Here is a 26361-nt window from a genome sequence, read left to right on the forward strand (position 1 = left end):
TAAAAACAAACAAACTAACAATTGTCTGGAAATTGAATAAAAATTATGCTGAGAATTGTAGTTCTTTACACCAAGCTTACTAGACTAATCTGACAATCTGAAAATTACGCCTTAATGATGAGACCAGGATTTTTAAACGTTAGGCCTCTGAGCCGGGGAGGGGGTTTGGGGGTTTCCAAAGGGCCTACAATTTATGGATAATAATAATAATAATAATTTATATAGCCCAATATCCACTGAAACTGCTCAAGTCACTAGATCTTCATGAAAAAAAAAACATTTGAAAGTTCCTCATATGTAGGTCAAAATTATAAAAATTATTTTTTATACACTGAAATGTTGTCATCCTGTATAATATTATATGCTTATATTAGATTATATTACAAGTGTCTATTTCAATAGTCTCTTGTCATTTTCATGTTCCTAATATCCAGTGGATATAATGTTTTTTTTAACTTCCTATCTACCCATGTCTATTTGTTTGAGCATTAATTTTCTTCTAGAAGATTTATTATAGAATTTTTTTTTTTAACATACCTTTTAAAATTATTTATTGCAACATAGTTGATGAACCAAATGTGTTGTTTTATTACTACAAATATGAGTAGAAAAAAGTACAACATAAACCAATTTTGATTGAGATTCATGGAATTTTAGATAAAACACTTAAATAGGCTAATGTAGCATTTAAAAAGAATTTTTATATTATGCCATATATATGAATGCAATTAATATTCCAAGTATGGTATTTGCATAGACATAGAATTAAGTATGTTTTAGCAACTTTAGAGTATAATTACCTGAATACATTTGGACTGCACTAATAATACTGTGTTATTCTCTGGTATAATCCCACCCACCTAGAACACGAAATTGGTACAACTTTGGTGAGTGGGACTATACTTGGGAAAAGCCTGGTTCAAGAAAAAAAATTCTTGTAAAAACTCATCTTAACTAGCTAGAGAGAGGCCTACATTCAGACCAAAAGTCAATACTGGGACTATACTCATGGATACTCATTATTGATTGTCTCCATCCCCGAAACCTCGACTAAGAAATACCGGAATGGTGTCCGGCGGGGGATAGTTTATTACCATTAGTTAAGGTCTAATGTAAGCACCTAGAGGGGTCAGTGATCCATTAGGCGCTATATAAATACTGTTTATTATTATTATTATTTATATGCCTGTTTGTGAAATCAGACATAAAGTAGGCCTACAGTAGTAAAAACCTTACCAGTGCAATTCCTATCATGTTGATACCCCATTCGTATGGATGCATGCAGTAAGAAAAATGTATATAATGAACAACTCTACAAGTTATACTCCTCTCTCTCGCCCTTATAAATGATAGTGTTACAAAAGATTTAAAGATATAGTATTTTACGTAACACACAAGGAATTAATTCTTGCGTTTCAATTTACCATTGTAAATTTGAGCTTATGCCACAGATACAAACAGGATATAATCTTATTGCAAAAAGTAATTAATTACGCACAAGAATACAAATGATGCAGACAGACTGGAGACTTGGAGAAAGAAAACAAAAATAACTTGTGGCTTTAACTTGATGGAGTAGTTTAGATGTCGCATTGATTATTCAACATGTTAGGAATATTGTCATTTTGTTGTTATACAATATATATTAATTTCTCCGTCAATGTCATCTCCAATAAATTTAATTTGATTAGTTTCCGCCGTCCGTAGCAAGAATTGTCATAACATTTTGAATGTTGTTTTTTTTTTTAAATAGGCTTTTGTATCATTAGTTATACCTGGTACTTAATCTATCATTGGTTAGCTTCTAGATTTTACAAAAATGAATAAATTTAAAATATTCGCTTCCAGTTTGCTGGGGATTTAAATCTGGGAAAGGAAACTAGTGAAAGCAAAATAAATTATTTTTTTAAAGAATATATTTTTAGAGTGACCCTCATTATGCCTGCCTCTTTACCACTCACTGTGTGATAAGGTACTAGGTTTGGCGTTCTAAACACGGGATAGTTCAAGACTAATGTTATATTGCATTGCTGTGTCCTTGGAAAGACACTAGGCCTACTGTTGTTTTCTCTCCCCACCCTAGTGTAGTAGCTAATGAGCTGGTTACTTGCTGTACAATTAGGGGAGCTGTCCATACATACTTAGTGCGTAATCACGATGCTAAATCCCCATTCTCACCCCTAATAAGAGGACACTCTTTGGTCCCAAAGGTGTCCCCTTAATAGAGGTTTTACTGTACTAAATTTTGTAGTAAGTAGTAGTAGTAGGTAATGAGCTGGTTACTAGCTGTACAATTAGGGCAACTGTCCATACACGATTTAGAATCTTTGTGCATAAGCACGACACCAAACCCCTATTCTCACCCTTAATAAGAGGACACTCTTTGGTCCCAAAGGTGTCCCCTTAATAGAGGTTCTAATGTACTTAATGTTTTATTTAAATTTCCAAGACAATTGCTCTTCAGGATACAATGAAATTATCAATGCAAAGTATTGAATTCATTGCCTATTAAAGAATATAATGATGTGTAGAGATCCTAAGTAGGCCTAGCCTAGTTATGTAGTTATCAACTGAATGTCATTTTCATATTTCCAATAAAGGCAGAAAGCTTTAATACAAATGATTGCATATTGTCAGCTTAAAAAGATTGTCCAAAGTTCTAACAAATCATTCCCAAGTGTCGTATCTAAATCATTTTTGACAGAGTGTTGCAATTTCATTTGTACAGTCATGTGCATGGCATTGTAGTCAGTGATTATGCATTCATGTTTTAATAAGAGTATCAATAATTTTCCATTGATCACATGGTAAAGATTAAGCAGTGATAATTGGTTGTTTTTCTTCGTCGTCGGTCAGTTGTACTCAAGCATTAGGGAGGTGGTAATTATTGGGTAAGATATATCAATGCCTCATTGTTATACAGTATTTAATGCGTACGTATGTTTTATGGCCTTGTTGATATAGGCTGCCATTTTGTGTGCTTTCACAGGGATGTAGGCATTTGTTTAGTAGTCATAGGCTATAGCCACGGCAATTATTGAATCAATGAAGTTGAAAGATGGAGTGGTTTCTTCCGTACTCTTTAATAGTTTTGATTTATATATCTATATTTATGCATATGGTGATCAGTATCGCTGTTGGATGAAATTGAATTATAAATAAATGTGGCTTTATTTTTTTTAATGAATGAATATTTCTGTCTATCCATGAATACAAAACATTATTTTAAAATGTTATTAAAATATAGTATTAAATTGTTATTATTGTTTTAAAATGTTATTATTGTTTTAAAATACCATTTTCTCATTGTTGTTGATTATTAAATTGATGAATCATATGTTAGTTGTGAACACATTGTGCAAAATTTATGAGAAAATCTTTGTAAATCCTAGGACTGCCATTACAACAGATTATCAGAGAATGCCTAGGCTAAATAAGGGATGCGTGGTATTCAGTAGGCCTATTATTAGTCCTGCAAATGAAGGATAAATATCAACATATTGTTATTAATATTTCTTTAGTATATATTTTTCATATTTATATAATATTCATTTTTCCTAAAGGGCATTAAATGTCAATACTACAGTATTACCATATGTAATAAAACTCATAAATAAGGATAATTTATTCAGCCATCTCTTCATTTCAAAAACAGGTATAGTCGTCATACACAATATAAATTAATAATGATTATGTATATAGATACCGTAGACATCTGGCGCATACTACAGTTTTAATAATAAAGAGCTTTCGTTTTGTAATGACCGACGACAAAACTTGGGCCCCCGCTCCTCACCTTATCGACACATGCTTGATGGTTTCTAGGTCTAGATGATGACACATCGATTGACCTGACCTAGGTTGGTCCTCGGTCGGTCGCAAACTGAACATTCCCTATATTATAAGAAACAAATACTAGACCACACAAACATCTAATAGCGATTAGCCATACTTAAAAATTTACTGGACGCTAAGATTTTTTAAACCCACCTTTTTTTTCTGAGACACATTTATATTATATACCGAAATTGTAATTATAAAGAATGACTAAATAAATGTGAATTGAATTGTTAACAAAATTAAATCCAAAGCAACGCACGCTTCACTCGTATTGTAATACATTCCGAGTATTTGCTCCATAAAGTCACAGTAAACTATGTGCACTTTGTATCTGCCTGTAGTAGATCTCTATAATGGGACATCTTTGTTACACGATAATGTGTCCCCTTATTATGGCTGGAAAAAATGGAGTGAATTGCATTTAGTAGAATATAACTTAACACAGCCTTTTCGCATGGGGCAGTAGATGAAAGGAGATCGTAATTTATACAAAATATTAATCTGAGCATGCGTATTATCTCAGTATATTCAGTTCCGTTCATTATCGGTACTGTATTTGGTCGACAGAAGGAGCAAAGTTATGACATAATTAGCCTGCCTTAAGACAGGAAATGGAAATCTTTAACCGTTTTTTTTTTGCATGTATTGATCGGGTAGTTAAACTTGGTTAGTTAAAAATGTCTAGAATCCGGATGCCTTCACCAGTTCAAACCATCCAATTTAAAAAATCAAATATCGTACATAAATTGCCCTGCTCCAATTTCAAAAGCTTATCACATGTTTACAATCCACCCACATAAATAATTCACTCAGAAACAATCGTTAGGAGACTACAAAGCCAATTAAATTCATTAACCAAAATGCATTATTTTGTATTTTTATGTCATTTAATAACATTTAGCATTTTAAATCATCCTTTTTGAACCCTGATATTTAGTCATACTGATTTCTAATTAGATCCTTAATTTGAAAATTAAAGAGCAAACAAACATGGCATTTAGTTTTACAAGTAGGAGAGGTCTGTAAATGTTAAGCTCTGTCTATTTTATGACAAAAAAAACGTGATGTTCCCATATATGGACATGATGATGTCATATCACTACCATATTTGGGTACATCACACTTTTTTGACAAACTACAGTACAGTAGTTGGACATTGTAGACAGAGCCTTAGATGTTGAACTTTAAATTATAGGTCATCAGTTCAAAACGTTTGTCGGAAAGTTTCATCCGCTACACTCGATATTCGACATTGCTTTTATTTATCCCATGAGTATAGTGGGTACTAAGAAGTACTAGTAATGCCATTTATGCTCAATGGAACATTTAAGCTATTCTGGGAAGTATGTGTACCAATGTTAAATTACTGGGGATGCTTTACATGGAAATTGTGAGCTACATTTCATGATGGTACAGTACGTGAAGGACAAACGGAAAACGTATTGTCCCCAAAAACATGAAAAGATTAATTAATTACTTGCCCAATTAACACTTTGAATAGGTTATTTTGTAGTATTAATAAAGATAATCAGTTTGGTAGAAAAAAGACAACAAAAATGTTTTTACTTAAAAATTACTTTTCAATATCATAGCTTAATTCTGTATTTCACACCAAAACATGAAAAATAAAAATGAATAAAATCAAAATAATGATTTAGAAAAGTCATTTTAAAAGACAAAATGAATGTTAAAAACTATAGCTGAAAGTGTAATACTTACAGGCTTCAATATAGCTGTTCTTTGACTTGTTGTTTATATTAGTATATAAAAATTGGATATGGGAAAAAAAGTAAATAATTATTCATTATGACTTGTGTGACATTAAAATATGTCTATTCAACAAAATATTAGTTTTTTTCAGGAAGACAATTACTTTAAAGATGTACTGTCCCTCTGAAAAAATAATTCTTAAAAATTTGTTTGTTGAATATGCAATTTTAATGTCACCTAATAGTTATTCACTTTGACCAAAAATTGGATCAGAAAAAAATTTATTTACATAAAAAAACTGTAATTTAAAGCCAAAAAAAATACTAAAATTGGCTACCAGCCAATGGGGTTTTGGTTAATTTAACCATTTATTTTGAAGTGTTTCCGGTTTTTTTTTCTGCGGAAGTGATAAACTTTATTAAAACTACAAAATAATCTATTGAAAGTCTGATTTTATTAATCTTTATTTTTCATGTTTTTGGAGGACACTACATCTTTAAATGAACACAAATTTGTACATTTTACCTAATACAAAATATAGCATTCACAGTATTTATAAACAATTTATTGTGCATTTATTAAATTGTTGAATAATCAACGGCTTATGCAATATGATGTAATATTATTTTATCTCGCATATGTCATTGTATTGTCGATATGCCCTTGGGAATCTGTCAAACAGACGCCAGAAAAAAAATACAACAAATCAAATGCATTGTTTATATAACAACAAAAAGCTTTTAAATTTTATCTTTAATATATTTGAATTCTTATTTGATGGTTACAGATAAAATATATGAAGAAAAAAATATGTTTTATTTAAAAAATGTTATAGATTGTAATTCATTCTAATGTGTTAAATAAAATAAAAAATAATTAATATCTGGTTTTGATGGTCACTGAACGGTCTTGATTATTTTCTGTGTAAATTATTCCCTAAGGTTAAACAGAATTCATTGGCTTTAAATTTGTTAAAAAGAATTTGAATTCAAATGAAGTTCAAGGTACCGATGTAATGTACGTTGAACTATTAAGGATCAGTGTGCTTCAGGCTATGATGTTTATAGCACGAATAGTAGAAAGGTTGCATGTAGGCCTGCTTTAAACCGCAGTCGATTGGCGGTTAGGATACGAGAACATCTGCAAACCACAGTCATCCACTCCTTAGCTATAGTTCTCGTATAAAACATTTTCTTGGATAAGGACTTAAAACTGAAGGTCCGGTATACACATTTGACTTGTGTAGACTTTGAAATAACTCTGTGCATCTTCAGAAAGAGTGTGAAAATGGGGTTCTTGTCCCATTTCGTTTATAACTCTGTTGGGCTAACACCCCTACCTGTTAAATCACTTAATTTGGAAACCACCAAGAGTTGTCCTATGTCCCAATGAAATGAAAAGGGATTGAATACTGTTTAACAGTGGCGGATCTAGTGTGGGGCGTACGCGCCCCCCCCCCCCCCCCCCTATTTTTTAAAGATTTTTTTTTTTTTTTTTTTAAATTAAATAGATTTTAAAAACACGTATCGTTTCGACTGTCATTTTCATAGTGAAAATAGTATGTCGGAGCACATCGTCAGCTTGATCGCATTTCACCAAGCATGTACGTTGACATACTATCAATCTCTAGCGTTACCAACGATCATTCACAGTTAAGTGTAAAACTAAAAGGAACAAGTTGATAAAAGCCACGTGGTGAGCTTGGTTGCGTTTTACTAAGCAGGTCGGCATCCTTTGTGATCGTCACTCCCGTATTGTAGAGTAGCGGTACGTACCTCCGACGATCAATAGAGTTTATGAAGTCACATGGTCAGTGCTACACTACGCGCCCATTTATTAAATACAATAAAAACAAAGGCTAGGACTGTAGTGCCTATGAAAATTATCCCGTTAGGCCTATATTTTATTAAAACATATTACTATTAAAATATTAACAATGCTGCATGCAGAATTTCATGACCCTTGTAGTGTTTTATTTGCTTTTCCGTCGATGATTCTCATAAACAAATCGCGATGACAAAAGGGGTGTTTTGTTTTTTTCAAATCACTAAATATAATGTAATGATGATCGAGCCGGACCGCTAATTTTTAAACGATCGTTTAAACCAGGTCGTTGAATATGCCGTGATTTTAATTGTCAAAACCATGATCGTCAGTCGATGGCTCGGAGTTTCGATAAATCTTGCGTCGCATGTGTTGCGTGGTGGTGGAAAACACTCTCAGCAAGTTTGCTTCATTAATATGCATGAGACTCTGTGACGACCCGCTTTAACGTGACGTCATTTTACTTTAGCTGCATGGATGATGGATGCGAAGAAGTAGTCACCGTGATCGACCCGGCGCGCGTGTAAGAAAATAATACCGGCCTAGGCTAGGACAAGTTTATGCTTATATAAAAGCTGAAAAACATCGTCGCGTTGTAAAAATTTAGATGTAAAGTACAGGCAAGTTGTTATCTTGCTTTGGTACCCTAGGTAAGTATCAGCTGCATGTTCCACATGTCGTAATTTGCGAGCTTTAGAGTGTTTGGTAAATGACATTATGAATTGTTTGTAAATCGTTTTAAACGACTTACAATGCGCTAGAACGCCAAAATTTCCAGCCGACCGGGGGCCCTTGCCGGCCCCGTGGCCCCCAGCCAATGTTTGCTCGCTTCGCTGGCAAAGCTACGCCCCCCCCTATTTCTAAATCCTGGATCCGCCCCTGGTTTAACCTACTACTACCTACTAATTAACCTTTGCATTCTAAACTATAAGTTCGGTTCCTTTTAAGATACAACGCACGTCCACAGTTTCAGGTTGTTCTGTCTATCGAAAGAAGCATTTGATATGATAAATGGCTATTGAATTAATCTTTTAGCTCAGGTATAGCAGTTTTTTACCGGGTACTAGTTGTAGATCACGATTTGACCCAAGGCCTTGTTATAGAAGTGAACATAACACCATCAGTTAAATATAATAAAGGTTGTAGAAAACAATGATTAACATAAATGAATATTTAACAATGCGTTTTCTTTGAAACAAAGTAACAATATAATAATATTGATTGATGGACACAATATATACCCTGATGAACTGCAAAGACCAATCATACAGAATTACAATTGATTTATAGTATTGATGTAACTGTATTAATCTTTCATAAAGCGTTATATCTTTATGGATGTCTATCAGTGTGACGTAATGGTCGACCCTGAAGTGGTAGTGAACTTATTGATACAAAAAGCCAGCTCACGTGCAGTTGAGTTTGTAATCATCACAAGAACAGATCTCATATATTAGGTGTATTATATGATTACAATTGTTGTGGTACTGTAGTCTATAAAACAGGACTGACAAAACAATGAACTTGTAAGTATATCATTACATTGCATTAAATATAAATGCAATGTTGTTTTGTGGGACATGGGTGAGGAGTTCTGCTGATTTCTCTGTTGGGTTTGATGTGCCAAATCTACAAGAAACCAGTTTAGTACCAAGAGCAGACCTGATAATGACACCTTTTTGTATGCAAATTAGCTAAACACAAGTGCATTCTACATTAAAATGTAGGGAAAATATTCATACAAAAGTAAGTGGTGTTGACCAGTTTTATCCTGCAAATGTAGTCTAGGTATAATACCCAAGGTGTGTGAATTACACCCCTCCCCTCCCCTTCTCCCATCTCAAAGTATTGTAGTTGGAGATATCTAGATGGATGAGGAAACATTTTAGTGATGTTGTATGAGAGGAAGTGTTCAAAGAAATTAAGACTCCAATTGCGTCTCTTACCTGTGCATCCAATTACTGTACGCTAATTATCTGTGCAAGTTATGATCCTGGTGGCGGTAGAGGTAAATTTGTTCTTCAAGAAAGTGTGTTTTAAGGTTTAATAAAGAAATAACCAACAGGGTGGAGTGTCTGAAGAATTGATTTTAAACATTTTTAATACATTGGTTGGGGTGCATTCTCGCTTCCTCCATATACATAGTACAGTAAAATCAAAGTGCGATTCAATTTTAATAATAATAATAGTTCATTCTTATACATATATATATCAGCAGAGCTGATAATGATGATGAAGGGCTAGTGTTGCCCGAAAGCTCTGCTAACTTTTCTGGCTGTTTACTTTATCGTTTTGATTTAGCTTTTCGCTTTTTTTTTTGTATCTCCATTAAGATCCAGCCACTGATACCCACAGCATTGTCATTTTTTTTCAGTAATTTGCCTTTGGATTTATATTTAACAATATATATATATATATATATATAAATCCAAAGGCAAATTACTGAAAAAATTTCAATGTTGTGGGTATCAGTGGCTGGATCTCAATGGAGATACAAACAAAAAAGCGAAAAGCTATTATATATATATATATATAAATAAATAAAATAACATCCAAAGGCAAATTACTGAAAAAAATGACAATGCTAGCAAGTGCTGCCTGGGTGGACAGAAATAAAAGAAATATAACAAAGGGAGACAGGGTGGAGTTTGAATAAGAGTAGAAAACAAAGAAGCTAGCTTGGTAGAGATATAAACAATTTAGGAGGACAAACACGCAAGAAAACATCCTCCTATCAAGACACAACTTTGCCCTGATTATAGCTGCACTATAGTATAGTGCAGCTATAATCAGGGCAAAGTTGCGTCTTGATCTAACCGGTACCCATTTTATACACCTGGGTGGAGAGAGGCAAATGTAAGTAAATTGTTTGGCCTAAGAATACAAGCAATGCGACGAGAGTTGGATTCGAACCATCAGTAATCCAACATCAACACTCACTGAGCACACAATGTATTCAATACTGAATGTTTTCCCCTGCGTGTATATTATTATTAGGTATCCTTTCGCTCTATAGGTTAGGGACAAAAGACAAGTGTTCACTATAGCAACATTAAGTCGTAATTTGCAATAAAGAATCTTTCCCTATGGTTAAACGTGCAGTATTATATACATTATGCTATATACATGCTATATACAGTAGTAACGATTTGATAAATGTCGAAGATTTATTTTTTATCTTAAAAAAATGAAAAGTGATTTTAAAGTTGTCAATAAGATTTTATTTTTTTTTTCAATGTCGTAAGTAAGTTTATCAAGCAATTCATTTATTTTATTCATTTCATTATTTTTTATAAACAATCAATTTATTTTTAAACAATCAATTTCTGTCCTACTTGTACAGATTTACTTGCAACAAGCATTTACAAATTTCATTACCATTTTATATCGATTTCTTTTTAATCTATTTCTTGCATCTGTATGTTGTCTCTTTATCTTGAATTACTGTTTTTCATCCACAAGTGATATCTAAGATGTTTCTAGTGTAATTTAATATACTCTATTAAAGCCTATGCATTACTTTACATAATACTAGATATTGTCTATTGCACTTGTATATCATGAACTACAAATGCATTCTATAATTGAGAATATATTTCAGTAAAGTCAAATGTGTTTCCAAATGAAAGTGGAGTAAAGTTGAGATATCGCTATGATTTGGGAGTAGCATAAACAATTGAATTATGTCTATTTTCTCTCAATACCACCACAACTATCTAAGCCTTCTTTTCAACCAAATGAGGGTGGGTACATGTGCGACTGCCAAACTGTGACTATGACACTTCTATTCAGAGGACACCTCTATTAAAGGGACACTTTCCTATGAAACAATTAGAAGAAATATGTTTTAATATTACATAAATATTTATTCAGGGGATGCTATACCTCTTTTTAGAGGACACTTCATTGAGACCCGAAGCAAGGCTTTGATATGGGTTCTAGTCCAACTTATAAATTATATACCTCCCACTTTTGTTCATACTGGTAAATATTAAAGGAAAATATAATGTAGTGTGTAAAACTAGTAAATATGAGATGATATACATATATTTTAACACTTTTACTTTATTTATATAAATTCATATTATTTATGTATTATGATACATATTACAAGCACTTAGGTTCAAAGACACAATTTAAATGACATTAAACTGTGTTTGTGGCTTTTCACGTAAACACATCAATACTAGAGGAAATAATTATTCATTATTTTGTAATGTGAGTGTGTATGTTAGTGATCAATACAGCATACAGTGTATTGCATTTCTTAATTAACAAATAATATGTAATCAACATATTTATTAATTAAATTTGGGTCGGCCAGGCTTAGGCAACATGACATTTTTTAGGGCTATGGTAATAAAATTGATCATCCTACCACCACCAAAAAAAATGTGACCCCACATTGGACCCTTAACTTTTGTTATTTACCCCTTTCTACGCACTATACTGTATTGCTAAATTTTATAAGAGTAAAGTTCATTGTACTGTTAATAACAAAATCATTAATTTTTCCAAATCTTTACACCATATGCCTACAGTCTTTAAGCTCAACACTATCAAGGTTTATCGTAAACATTAATCATTAAATATTAATATAGTAATATAAATTTTTCAGATAAGTTTTTGATAAATTGTCAGTGTGGCAAGAATATATACATCAGTAATTATCATTTCGCAGCTTTTGCTCATAAATGTGTATTCGACACGTTTCAGCATTAACAATAACTGTATAAGCTATCCATGTTGGTTTTAGTGCAAGACTGCAAATTAACCTGTCGCCAAAGGATTACAAGATAAATGGTCATTTATTGCCATAATCATGTGTTTCCATTGTAAATTTACATTTCACAGTATGCATACTGACCAGGATATGTGTAAAAATCAAATGGCTAAAACCTTTTAAAAAGATTTTATTCTGCTATATATATGTAGAAGAATTAAAAGGTCTATTTTTGTTGATTCATTTCTAGAATCGTATATTTATTCCAATCGGTCAAACTAACTGCAGCCTCAATCCACTGGACTTTATTAGTTAAATTGAACCTTCTGATGCTGGTTACAATTTTCTCAAGTGTAAATTAACCCAGACCAATGGTTAATTTAACCAATGTCTGGCCACTAGCTTGGTCTTGGTAAAATTACAGTAACCATACTAATGTAAAAAACCCTATCTAAATGTACTGACCTTCATCATGCAACAAAATCAGTGTTTTTAACATCATGGTTACATTTTGATTAAGTACAAACTATGATCAAATTTACCAATGACCTCGGGTAAAGTTACATTTTAATAAACCATTTTGCAAGTCCAGTGCGAACAAGGCTTTAATTTTTACGGTTAATTTTTTGTTTTTAAAAACTGTTTGAAATTATTCATGCAGACAGTGGTAAAATTTACTGATCAATTGAATTTGAAAGTCCAGTGCGAATAAGACTTTAAAGGCCAGGTGTGGGCAAAAAATTTCTATTGATCATACATTCCAATAATTATCGATCTATAGTTTCCCCTATGTTTCATAATTTTTGGGATTTTATTTGTGTTGCAGGAGCTTTTTGAAAATTAGCACTTTCATATCAGTGGGGGGATAGTTCAAATTACACAGTAAAATCTCTATTCTTCTGTACACAAATTTTGAAAAAAGAGAGGCATTTTAAAAAGCTATGAAAAATAAACGGTGTGGTAAAAAATGTTATCAGATGACTAAATATAGGTAATATAACTTGAATTTTACATTTCTGGTATTTTTATTCAACTTCAGAATTTTATTTTCATGCTATAGCAAAAATTATCCACCGTATATCCACCATCTTTTTTCACCTTCTAGGGAGTCACCAGACATGTTATTACATTATGGAACTACTGAAAAAAAGTCTTCCTGGTTTTTTTGGCAGAATTTTGCCAAATTTTGTATTTGACCATATTAGGGGAAATTCATGGTTTTTCATCTTGATTTCTGTTACAAATATTTGATTTATGTACAATTAACCAGATATTATATTTAAAATTCATGCCTGTACTTGAGCTTTAAGCAATTTAGCTTGATAAAATTGCAGAGAATGTGATGTGGGTTTAAGTCCCACCTGAGAACAAATGTCTTCCACAGTCTATTTTCATATCAGGTTATGCAAATTTTCTACCATAAATTCACTAACAAGAACTCAATAGATAACCCAATTGTTTTCATGGTACAATAATTATTTAATTATTCCCATTTCGTCATGGAAACGTTTAATAACGACGCAATAATTGATTTTGTCATTTTTAGAAATGTAAGGATGATGTCTCTACCTGAAGGAAAGTTGTATCACACACCAGAGTTAGAATATAAGGTATTTATATCAAGAAACATTTCAACTTTTATCTGCATACAGTGTCACTTAAATTCTAGGAAAAACATATTAAGTTTATTATTCTAGATTTCTCATCATTAGGGCGTTTGGTTTCTTTTTCGTAGCTACCTGCATATTGTTGACGGCATAGAAATAGACAGTTCTGTCATTATTATGTGTTTGAAATCAATGCATTTAAATTTTCCTGCTGATCCTATATCATTCTAAATTTATTTCAGTTAAGATAATTGGATTGCTAACTCTTGAAAATCTTGTTTACCTCAGCAGTGCCAATCCCAAATTTTCTTTTTTGTTTGTTTTACATTATTGGTCAACAAAATAAATTGAGTTATTTTATTGAAATTTGCTGCATAGAGTGGGTTTTAAATTTGTAAAATGGGATGGAAGTAAAAATATATAGTTTACAAACCAATCAAATAGGTAAAAGGTGTGTACGCACACACTTTGAGTGTATAAGAGGAGAAACCACCTCATCATATTGGTTAGGCTGAGAAATTAAAGTCTGCCAGTTGCTGCAAACTACAATGTTCATTTTTACACTTCTGACATATATCCAGTTTAATGACACTCATGATTTGAAAACTTTGATAGTTAATTTTGATCTTTGTTTACATTATATATACATATTATATTTGTCCTTATAAAATTCTGAGTACAGTACTTTCGAGTGTCAGGTGTCATGTTCATCTTTTTTGTATTTTATGTGTAAAGAAAAGTGCTAAATTATAATTTAGGACTATGTAATATAATTCCATAGTAAATGTCATTTGAAATATCAATCTCAACAAACTGAGTCGAGTTGTGCATACACAAGTTCACAGGCTAGATTTTTACAAAGGTTTATTTCCTCAAAACATAGTATGAAAAGGGAATTTCAGGAAAAAGAGGAATCTTGGGCGTTGGAAAACAATGTTCTAAGCACTGCACTCTCTTTTTCTCTCACCAACAACCTTTCTCCTTCCCCTTTCTACTTTGTAGCTGTCTTGAATGAGCACCCAAGCTGTTACACATGTTTAAGATTTTGTCCATTTAATAGAGTTGTTGCCTTAATAGGGATTGGCCATAGTTTTAAAACATATATTTTCCCTTGTTTGTTTCTTATGAAAGATGTAGGTGCAACGTAAATCTTATTTGACTAATCACAAGTGATGGATTATTCGAACTGTTGCTTGTCATTGGTAAATTCACTTGCATTACGCTTACATCCCTCTGGGAACAAAGCATAAGCACCTAAACGGAATCTTTCGCATTTCGAGGGGTTCGGTAGATGCGATGTTAATTTCAACAGGTGTACTACATTGTACATTATAATTGTGTATGTGCTTTGTTTATACTTTCAGGGCTAACAACCCAGCCTTTTGAAACTTTTCTTGTTAATTATACCATACTCTCACAAAGCTTATTTGAAAATGGAAAGTGGCAAGGTATTTTAAACCAAACATCTCTTCTTGTTGTGTAGTTATAGCTTCATCTGACAATGTTACTCTAATATTTATATATATATATATATATACACATTGAATGACACTCAAACTACCCTTTAGCTCTGTCTACACTATCAAACTACTTTTAAAAATGTGTGATATGCCCAAATATGGTAGTAATACGCTTAAATATAGTAGTGATATGCTTAAATATGGTAGTGATATGCTTAAATATGGTAGTGATATGCTTAAATATGGTAGTGATATGCTTAAATATGATAGAGATATTACATCATCATGTCCATATATAGGCACATTTTTTTCACATAAAGTTTGATAGTGTGGATAGAGCTTTAGTGAATGCTATAAATACATAGAACTGTGTGATGGGGAAGATGGGAAAGTATACAAGGAGGAATGGTATTTGCACTTTGACAGATTTTCTCATTTTCTATATACAATTTTTAAGCATGTTAACAGATTTTAACAGTCTTATTGTTGTTTTCATGTGTTTATGTAGTCTGGGCTCCAGACAGAGTTTTGTAAAAATATAAATATTTTTGCACATATGGCGTTTCATACGTGTATTACTTGAGTTTGGATACTCCGTCTGGGGAAACACGCATAAGTCACGTGGTTTGACACCAAGAATTCTTGGTGCATAAATTATCCAGTTGACTAGTTTCAGCCACATGCCATTGGCTACTCACTCGTACGTCGTTTTAATATTCATATTTCAGAATTTCAAAGTCTCAACGTCTAAGACGATGCGCATGCGCTATGTTACGTTTAGACAATGTGTACTTGGGTACATGAAAGTTTCTGAAGGCTAAAAATGATTTTATATGCCTAGTAGTCTGGTAAACATTTGATGAGATTTTTCCCAAGAACATGAAAACTCGTCGTGATATGATAGTCTAGTTCTCCGCCAAATCAAACATTGAATGGATCATTTATTATGCGGAGAAAATTTGATTTAATTCCCACCCAGACCCTGTCCTGTTCTGTGTGGTGGTGTAGCCTTGTTGTGTGCCGGTCGGTGGTGGTATGTACCTTATTGACGTTTTATTTGGAAGGTCATACGTACGAGTTGAGTAGCCCTACGAACCCGCCTACGAAGGAGGCCTAGGCCAGAACAATCGATCGATCTTTTTCATTTTGAAACAAAATGATCATTGGTTGATTCGAAATCCATATTTACATACCGCCCGCCCCATATAGCCAAATACTGTATGATAACCTACGTCATTCTTATCGGATGTTTGCGGTTTGCAAATCGATTTCTATACGTGTTTGACAAGTCTGTATTTTCAGACAAAAATCGCGGTCGAAATAAAAACAAATAAATAAAAAAAAGACAATAAATACAGACTTGGGGCAAGTCTAGTGTTTATGATAAAATATATTAGACAATTTGTGTGTACGATATTTTAGTCAGGAAGGCAATAGAAATTTCAATAAAATTGGTTGGCTATCATATGTAAATTAAAATACTCAATATATAATTTATTGTGAAACAAAAGAGATAGAAATTTAGGCTGAATGTCCACAAATACATTCTCTAAAACCTGGCAAGGATAACAAAAGAACAACCGTAAACATATAAAACAAATTGAATGCTAGTGTCTTTTATGTTGTAATATAAATATCAATAGATTAGACATCATAATTATTTTAGTAAAACATTTATTTATATTTATTCACTCATCAGTGGAAAATTATTATTTCCAATTAATGTCATTTGCATATGAAATATACACAGAAATTATGTTTGCTCTGAGATATACAAAAACAGATAAAAAAACAAAAACTATTACAATTCAATATTGTGATAGTGCCCTCTATTTTTTTCTTTGATTTTTTTATTTATTTATTTTTTTGCTGACGACCTTTGTACCATGACTCTCTTGGGATAGTCGTGACCTAATTAATAACTGTCGTCTTTAATTAGGCTAATGATCTCTATCGATAATTTTGCGTAGATACAACAATGACTTGCGTCTGTAGTATATATTATTCAGATTATTAATTATTAAAATAATATTTCTTGAAATATTGTGACATCAAACATAGATATTCAATATGTCATCAATAAAATTAAAATTAAATCATGTTTTAATTTCTTATATTATTCTTTGACTTAAGTATGAATATACAGTACATTTTAAATCTAAATCTGGTATTTTTATTTTTGTCATTGGAAATTACTATCCAATATCAACATAAACAATATTATTTAAAAAGCAAGATTTTGAACATTTACATACATACACATACAAATCATATTTTTGCCTCAGTGAAAAGAGACTAACAAAAAACTTTAAAAACCAAAAATTTAAAATAATTTACCACAAAGTAAATTCTTTTTATATTATATACTAATTTTATTTTGTATAATGCAGGGAGAACTCCCTGTATAATGCATGGTATTATTAACAGACTGTAAAATGATAAAGGAAGATAAAAGATGGAGAAATGGAGCGTGACATATTAATTGGATTTTCCATATGGTAAATATGTTTAGAGACCAAACCATGAATACTAATTGATAATAGTAATTATAATATACTGTCACGACACACAGCGAAAGTACACACCCAAAAAAATGAATGTTACTAAAATTTGTTGTAAATATTTCCCATATTAAATATGTTAACTTTCTTGATGTCAAAGTATAGAATTAAATTATATTAAATTATAACAATTTTTAATGTGGATCATAAATTTCATCAAAGTACCAATATTACAACTTACGGTACGTATGGTAATTTTGTGATGTTATGATTATATATTGATGTATCAATTTTTCAACTTAACACTTTTTAAAGACAGTTTCATGATGAATTTTGTATAACATTTGTTTACTGTTTATGACATTCCTAATTATTAATTATATTATTATAGGTGTATTATCCTATACTGCTATATAGCAAATTTAATTCGTTTTAATACAACAATAATTCCCTTTATATTAAATGGTTCTACATAAACATAATTCATTCAAATCCTTATTTTTATTTATTTATTCTTTCTTTTGACTGGATTTCATTTTCAGTAACGTAGTATTGCTACAAAATGTCCAGTTATAGTAAAAGAATAAAGAAAAACTATAAATATATACAGAAAAATAAAAGCATACATAGGCCGATATAGATTGTTTTATTGTAGGAGATAAACATTTTTTTACACATAATTATTAGCATTTTTTTTAATTTAAATTTATTTATTAAATTTATTTATTATTATTATTATTAGTGTTATTATTATTATTATTATTACTTGTATAGCGCACATTTATACAACATTTAATTATAATCAGCGGCGCTTCACATCAATTAGTATCGTAACATTCTTTGAAATATAGTGCTTTTAAATGTTTTTTAAACTGATTATAGTTGTCTAAGTGTTTAATGTGAATTGGTAATCTGTTCCAAATTTTGGGTCCTGCTACGGCGAACGAACGGTCAGCAAATGTCTTTCGTTTAGTTCGTGGGATTGTCAGGTTATAATTGCTGGTGCTTGAACGAGTACTGCGAGAAACATTCCGCACAGTAAGAATATCTCTCAGGTAACTTGGAGCGGAACCTTTAAGCGAACGCCATACAAGACACGCTATTTTGAATTGACATCTATGAGACATCGGAAGCCAGTGCAAGGATTTATAACTGATAACAATACAACAAGACAAACAAAATGGTCACTTTGCACAAAAGTGGTAACATATGTAAAAATAATGCATTTCTGCTGTTAGTAATTAATATTTTTAATAATAAAAGAGATTATAAATAGGTATAAAAACAATATAATAAAGGTGGAAAATAAAATACAAAATACAAAAGTGAAAAAAGAATAAATTAAAAATGCACTTTAATTTAGCATCGAATTATATTTTATGGATTTTTAATGTTTGATGGATTTTTAAAATTTGATGCACAAAAACAAAAACTATGAATAAATTGTGAGCTTATCGTTCCAGATGGTTGTAAGATTTGAATTATTATCATTAATAACAGAATCATTTTAATCAGTTTGATTATAGTACCTCCACGTTTGATTGTTGTCATTTGTTTGCTCATTTGGCATCTAATACTCGATGCGTGTCTCATCAAGCTTAATTGTGATATCCCATCTTAAGGTGGTATATGTAGTTCATTTTATTTGTCGTTAGTTAATTCACATCCTATTCTACCCACCACACACCAACTAACGCCTTCGTAATGACAAGTCGGCATGCTTTTTTTTCTCACCTTCCAACCAATAACATTGTGTGGTTCTAACCACTTTAAGTGAAACAGGATTTCTTTACTATTAATCAATTGGAACGCTTTGAATACAAGCTGAACACTATGCATCTTATTATTTCGCTGTTTTCTGTCATGACATGAGGACAATACCTCTAGCAACAAGCATTTCCCACCAAGAATTCTTTCTGAAGGAAAATTATTCACTTTCAACTGTGAATGTTAAGCTGCTGTTGTTTACTTATGAAATTTGCTAGTGTTTACGAATGAAATAAGCTGGTTATATACAACAGTATTGTAAATAAGGATTTATTTATTCAGAGACCGGATTTGTTATTCTGCATAGAGTTCAGGGAATTGAATTTCACGTCACAAATATTGTTTAATATTTCATAATGTCTAGAAAAGGTAGTAGAAAGGTAAGATTGTTGTTTAATATATTATTATAATATCATAATCTAAAATATGTTAATTGTTTTTCTCTGGCATCATAATTTCATATTTATGGTTTTAGCATGTTTATCATTATTTATATCTTTGTTATATTCTTGAACACTAAATCTATAAATTATCCACAGCTTTTTGAGTTTTTAAAAACATTTTTCATGCTACATTTTCTACTTCCCTTTCCTAATAAAAGTAATTTCTCAGAATCTGACATCAAACTTTCTAAAATACAAGAAAGAAAAATGTAATGTTATGTACATTAGATCAAACAATCTATATGGTTTTTTGAGCTTTTTTACAGATATTTGATTTTATAACATCCTTAGAAATATTTAGGTTACAATAAACTAAAATTAAAGTCTTTTTTCCATTGGAAAATTAATTTTGGAAACATTTTGAACCTCACAATAAGCAAACATCATACACATATTTTTTGTTCCAATTTCATCAAAACTTTGTATGTAGGCCTACAGTATAGTGTTATGTAGACATTTTGTATTTTAAGAACATGTTATATTTGTTAGTTTCATGTTTATAATTGGTAGAAGTACTAGGTAGTTGAGTATTTAATACTAACAATATCATTTGGATCCTTTGTGGGTTGATATGATGTTTTCACCTATTGTACAGAGTGATGATTTATATTTTAATATCTCTCCATCAGATTAGGGTCACATATTTTTATATCAACTATGCTGCATTGTATAAATACTTTTCCCAATATATTTCAACACAGTAAAATCAACAATTGTATTGAAAATTATTGAATCACCTTTAATACTAATGATTAAAATATGTACATATTATACTTGAGAAGAAATTTACATATTTTTAATGAGAAATTAAATGAGATCAAATGGCATGTTTTACAGATAAATGAAATATTGTCAGGGGATTTTTATTTCTAAATTATTAATATTATGCTTGAAACGTGAAAAATTATTACTATATATATTGCTTAGTATCATTTGTAAATTGCTATGATGATTATATTAAATGATATATAATACAGTTTACAATTTAAAGGTACAACCATGTATTATCTTTTTGTGGAGTGATTTGCATTGTATATTCACATATCATTTCCTGCAATACTTTAAACTAAAAAGTCACTCAAATGAAGATCAATTTTTTTAGAATTCCAGCATTTATTTCATATGCTTTTATCCGTTTCTACCTTTAATTTTGCGACACAAACAAAAACTTCTAAAAATCAATTTTTTATTAATTTAAATTTATGATACAGGTATTACTATTACTTCGCTTTTTACATTTATATTCATCAATATACTGCTATATCTAATTTATAGAATATTGATTTTTACAAGTAGAAAATAAAATATTTAAAGGAATATAATACTATATACAGTAGATTTTTTGTAAAATTGCGAGTCATTATACAGGTATGAGAATGGGTTTAAGAATCAATATTGTTTAAATACAGGATAAAAAATATTAAGGGGTTTTTTAAATTCTTAAGATTATTAATTGTCCTAATGTAAAGTTTAAGAACTTTAAAAAAGTATTCACCGATTTCTGTCTTGTCTGAAGTGTAACTGTATTTAATTATTTTGGAATTAATAAGTCTAATAAATCAGTCTCTTTCAATCTCCCTCTTCCAATAAATTTTCTAATATATTTTTCTTTTTTTGTTGAATTGTTCTGTATTTCATATATTTAATACTACGGTAATTCTAAATTTAAATAATGTTTATTCATTAAAAACAGAATAAGAAAGTTTGTCTAAAAAATAAACTGCTTATGCAATACTACTAGTAATAAGATGGCTCGATAAAATCTCAGAGGGGTTTTACCAATCACTGACACATATTCCAGAATTGTATTAAAAAGATCTATATCGCATGCTATTTAAATGACTATTCATTAGTATATATTTTAGTGTATATTTACATACTTATTTACGTTAGTAAAATTATACTAAATGATTCAGAAATTTCTTTAGGTGCTGAAAAAATAGTTACAGTACTTTATTAGTTAGGTTTTGACCAATCACTGACATATTCCAGAATCATATTATAAAAGATCTATATCGCATGCTATTCAAATGAATATTCATTAGTATCATGTTTTCTCTTGTTAATAACTTTCTATATATTTTTTCCAGGAAGTGGTACAAAAGTTAGTTGTACGGCAAGCTTGCAGCAAAAAGGGCGATGACAGACGACGGCAAAAACAATTGGTCCAGGAATTAAGACAAGGCCTATCCGAGATACGTAGCGATGCGCAAGAATCTCTGCAGGCCATGCATCAAGATCTTCACCGCACGGAGAAAGCGTCTGACGTTGCTCCAATAGAAGAAGACATATATGCCAGTGACACTTTGAAAGCTATGCATAAATTACTGCAAGCAAACAATAACATTGATACGTCTAAGAAAGCGGAAGAAAATTAATCGAAATTATAATAAAGTGCAAGGAAAGGATAAACATGAACTATAGACTATGTGAAGGATAAAGACAATGTATAAAAAGAAAGAAGAATTTATTAAACAAAGTGGCTATGCTTAAAGGCATTCAATCATTTTGATACGTTCCATCAAGAGGGTGCAATAACCATGTTTTAAAGTCAAGAACTTCAGTCGGCAGAGTCCGCACAGTACTGCTGATTGACGCATATAGCCTTATGTACTAATTATAAATATGGTTAGGCCTACCGCTCAAGTCAAACATAGCCATATTGTTTATTGAACAACCCGAGAATAAAAAGAATACAAATTTAGACTAGTAGGTTGTACAAAAGATTGAGGTAGAGGAGAAAAAAAAGATAGGATGTTTTTAAATTTATGACATTATCTAACATTTTTACTCTTCAATGTAAGTGGATTTTTATATTAATATTAAACGCATCTTAGGTTTATATATATTCTATGTGCAACATTTTTTGGTGAACAATTTTTCAGAAAAATTAATTGCGCTGTATACTGTATAACAATATTTTAAAAATTGAAAATATAGAATATTAAACCCCTATTAAGATATAGTATTACTAGATTATTTAGTAGATTTTGTTTATTGTGGTATAGTTTATATTTACATATTTATTTATGTTATTAAGATTGTAATAAATGATTCAGTAATTCCTTTAGGTGCTGAAAGAAATAGTTACAGTACTTTATTATAGTTCTATATCTACTGCACAGTTAAAGCCCCATTCCCTACGTTTTTTAGATCTAATTTAAGATCACAAACTATATTTAATGTAAAAATAATACTATATGGTCCTATTGCGATAACTTTTTTCGTCTTTAAACGGTTAAAAATGTGAAAAATAAGTCGATTCTAATAATTATAGCGGCCCGCTATAAATCCCAAAATGCATTGCGCGCGGATTGATATTTTTGTTTTTCACCTGTAATTCGCCCACTTTTCGATCGATCGTGAGGCCAAAACAAATGGAAGACTCCTAACTTTTCAGCGAAAACATCGGGTTTTTTCCAATTTGTATCAACGGAGTCGGGCAAAAATAGAAAGAAAATTAATGCAGCAACTATACAACGTCAGGCTAGGTATATAGCTAGCGTACGATGTTCGTACGTTACCGATGTTTACCAGCTAGGCCTACAAAACTAAGCCTAGCTAGGCTGTGCCTAAGACCGTCCACGAGAGGTCGATCGCCGCGAGCTACTTAGGTAGTGCATTGTTTCTCACTTTTTATCATAATTTACCATAAAACGTACATTTAAGACAAGGAATGACATGGTTTAATGTTTTTAAAGTGATATATATGTATTATTTTCCAAAAAACGTCCAAATTTGCAGGGAAGGGGTCTTTAACTTAAGGAACATCATTGACATACGACACCCCTAACCACCTAAAACATGTTATACAATGTTAAAACAAATAGGTAATACAATCTACTATTTGTTATTGTGTATGAACATGTCTTGCTGACCTAACTTACACTACTACTGCTCTGGTTTATCTTAAAACAGACCTAAATTTACCTTTAGATTTGTTTTTTTTTGCTTATCACTTCCTGTATCCCTGACCAACCAACAAATATCTGGATCCGCCCATTTTGTCTTGCTAAAATATCAAAATTTATATAATATATTTAAGATTAAGACCGAGGCTGAAACATGAAACAAAAAGGATTACACTCATTTTATATTTTAAAGTAAAAAAAACATCTTTAACATTTTTACATGTCAATCTATTCCCAAAATTATGAGCACATATCTATATTTCCTTTTTTAATACTATAACGATTTCAACTTTTATATAATATTTCATAATTAAAAATGTATACTACTAGATTATCTTGTAAATTGAATAAATAAGCTATCTCAGAATGTTTTATTTTGTACATAACTTGCACATAAGATTAGGAATATAAAAGAAAGATTACCAAAGGCCAGTGTATTCAAACTTGAAGATTAGAATTTAGAATATAATTATTCATTTTAATGTGCAAAAGATCATTTTTGATCAATTATTCTGAATATTATCTTTGATAAAAAATTGTTTGAGTTTGAAAATAATTTGTCGGTAATTTCTTCATAGGATTACATTTAGTGTTTATTAAAATGTATTATCAATTATATTTTCAATCTTCAAGATTGTTGAAACTACTATTTTTAATGTACTCTGTTTCCTCCCCTATCTCCTACCATACCGCCAATACCAACATCATCAATATTTTAGTTATATACCTTCTGCATCCAACACATGTTTTTCTTATATCTAAATATTTTTATCAATATCCTCATCATGTCTATGCATGTCATCTTTATCATTGCTGTCATCATAGACATGTTATCAAAATCATGCTCATAGACGTGTCATCAACATTATCATGCTCATAGACATGTTATCAACATCATCATAGACATGTTATCAACATCCTCATGCCCATAGACATGTTATCAATATCATCATGCTCATAGACATGTTATCAACATAATCATAGATGTTTTATCAACATCCTCCTACTCATAGACATGTTATCAACATTCTCATAGACATGTTTTCAAAATGATCATTTTCATAGACATGTTATCAACATTCTCATAGACATGTTTTCAAAATGATCATTTTCATAGACATGTTATCAACATTTTTATGCTCATAGATATGTTATCAACACTATCATATTCATAGACATGTTATCAACATTTTTATACTCATAGATATGTTATCAACACTATCATATTCATAGACATATTATCAACATTTTTATGCTCATAGATATGTTATCAACACTATCATATTCATAGACATGTTATCAACATTTTTATGCTCATAGATATGTTATCAACACTATCATATTCATAGACATGTTATCAACATCCTCATACCATCTCATACTCATAGACATGTTATCAACATTTACCATACTCATAGACATGTTATCAATATTCTCAGGCGCATAGACATGTTATCAACATACTCATAGAAATGTTATCAACATTCTCATGCTCATAGACATATTTTCATCAATATCCTTATGCTCATAGACGTGTCATCAACATCATCATGCTCATAGATGTGTCATGAACATTCTCATGCTCATAAACATGTTATCAACATCCTCATAGATATTGTTATCAACATTCTTATAGACATGTTATCGACATTCTCATAAAATGTTATCAACATTATCATAGACATCTTATCAACATTATCATAGACATGTTATCAACATTATCATAGACATGTTATCAACATTATCATAGACATGTTATCAACATTATCAACATTATCATAGACATCTTATCAACATTATCATAGACATCTTATCAACATTCTCATAGACCTGTTATCAACATTATCATAGACATGTTATCAACATTCTACTATATATCATAGGTATAGTTAAGATAGTTATATACATGTTATTAAGTTACCTTAGACATAGGAAATCTTGGGGGAGAACAAATTGAAACTGGTATAAAAACAAATGAATGTATATACTGCAACATTAGGAATAGCTAAAATGCCGAACTGGTAAAGGGCGTTAATTTATCTAACCCTAGTTTATTTGATTAATTAGCATATAATCTTTTAATGTATTAACATTTATTACAGTGTACATATATATTATAGGCCTATTGGGCTATATTATTTCTGATTTAAAGCGGTATTTTGTTTGAGGATTGGTTTTATTTATTTCATTCTAGATGATTACATTATTAATTAATAAAATGTCTAAAAGATATTAAGGTCACGTGTGGTATTTTGATATTGGCAATAGATAATACATTTTTCTTTTAAGTTACCGACACAATGGGGTAATAAAATATCAAGAACACAAAGCATCGAAAACTGAACGTTATTAATAAAACGTAAAACTTGGAAATCCTTATTAAGGGAACCCAACAAAATGTCCCTGAATAAGGGGTGGTCATAGTGTTCAAGATTGTAGTTCATCTTGTTCATTAAAACTGTCCCTTTAATAGGAGTGTCCCCGTGAATAAGGTAGGTGTTTGTTTTACAGGAGTGTCCCCTTAATAGAGCTGGTGTGTAGATTTGAATGTGTAGGTAGTAGGATTGAAGGAAAT

The 26361-nt window shown here is 30.9% G+C and overlaps 1 protein-coding gene across 5 annotated transcripts in view; it reads left to right on the plus strand.

Annotated features, from left to right (window-relative positions):
• LOC140046987 (uncharacterized) overlaps positions 1–26018 on the plus strand; it is a 30244-nt gene extending 4226 nt beyond the window's left edge. The window contains exons 1-3 of one of the 5 annotated variants that reach the window (XM_072091780.1): positions 2743–2891; positions 13644–13707; positions 21966–26018. In XM_072091780.1, the coding sequence (XP_071947881.1) occupies positions 13654–13707; positions 21966–22253 (342 nt within the window). In that variant the 5' untranslated portion in view covers positions 2743–2891; positions 13644–13653 and the 3' untranslated portion in view covers positions 22254–26018. Of the gene's footprint in view, positions 1–2742; positions 2892–8309; positions 8901–13453; positions 13498–13643; positions 13708–19233; positions 19813–21965 lie in introns of those variants that run through there. The other 4 variants (XM_072091779.1, XM_072091778.1, XM_072091777.1 and 1 more) reach the window with 4 other exon arrangements.
• The last annotated feature ends 343 nt before the right edge of the window (positions 26019–26361 follow it).

Source organism: Antedon mediterranea, chromosome 4 (genome assembly GCF_964355755.1).
Source record: "Antedon mediterranea chromosome 4, ecAntMedi1.1, whole genome shotgun sequence".
Taxonomy (NCBI): domain Eukaryota; kingdom Metazoa; phylum Echinodermata; class Crinoidea; order Comatulida; family Antedonidae; genus Antedon; species Antedon mediterranea.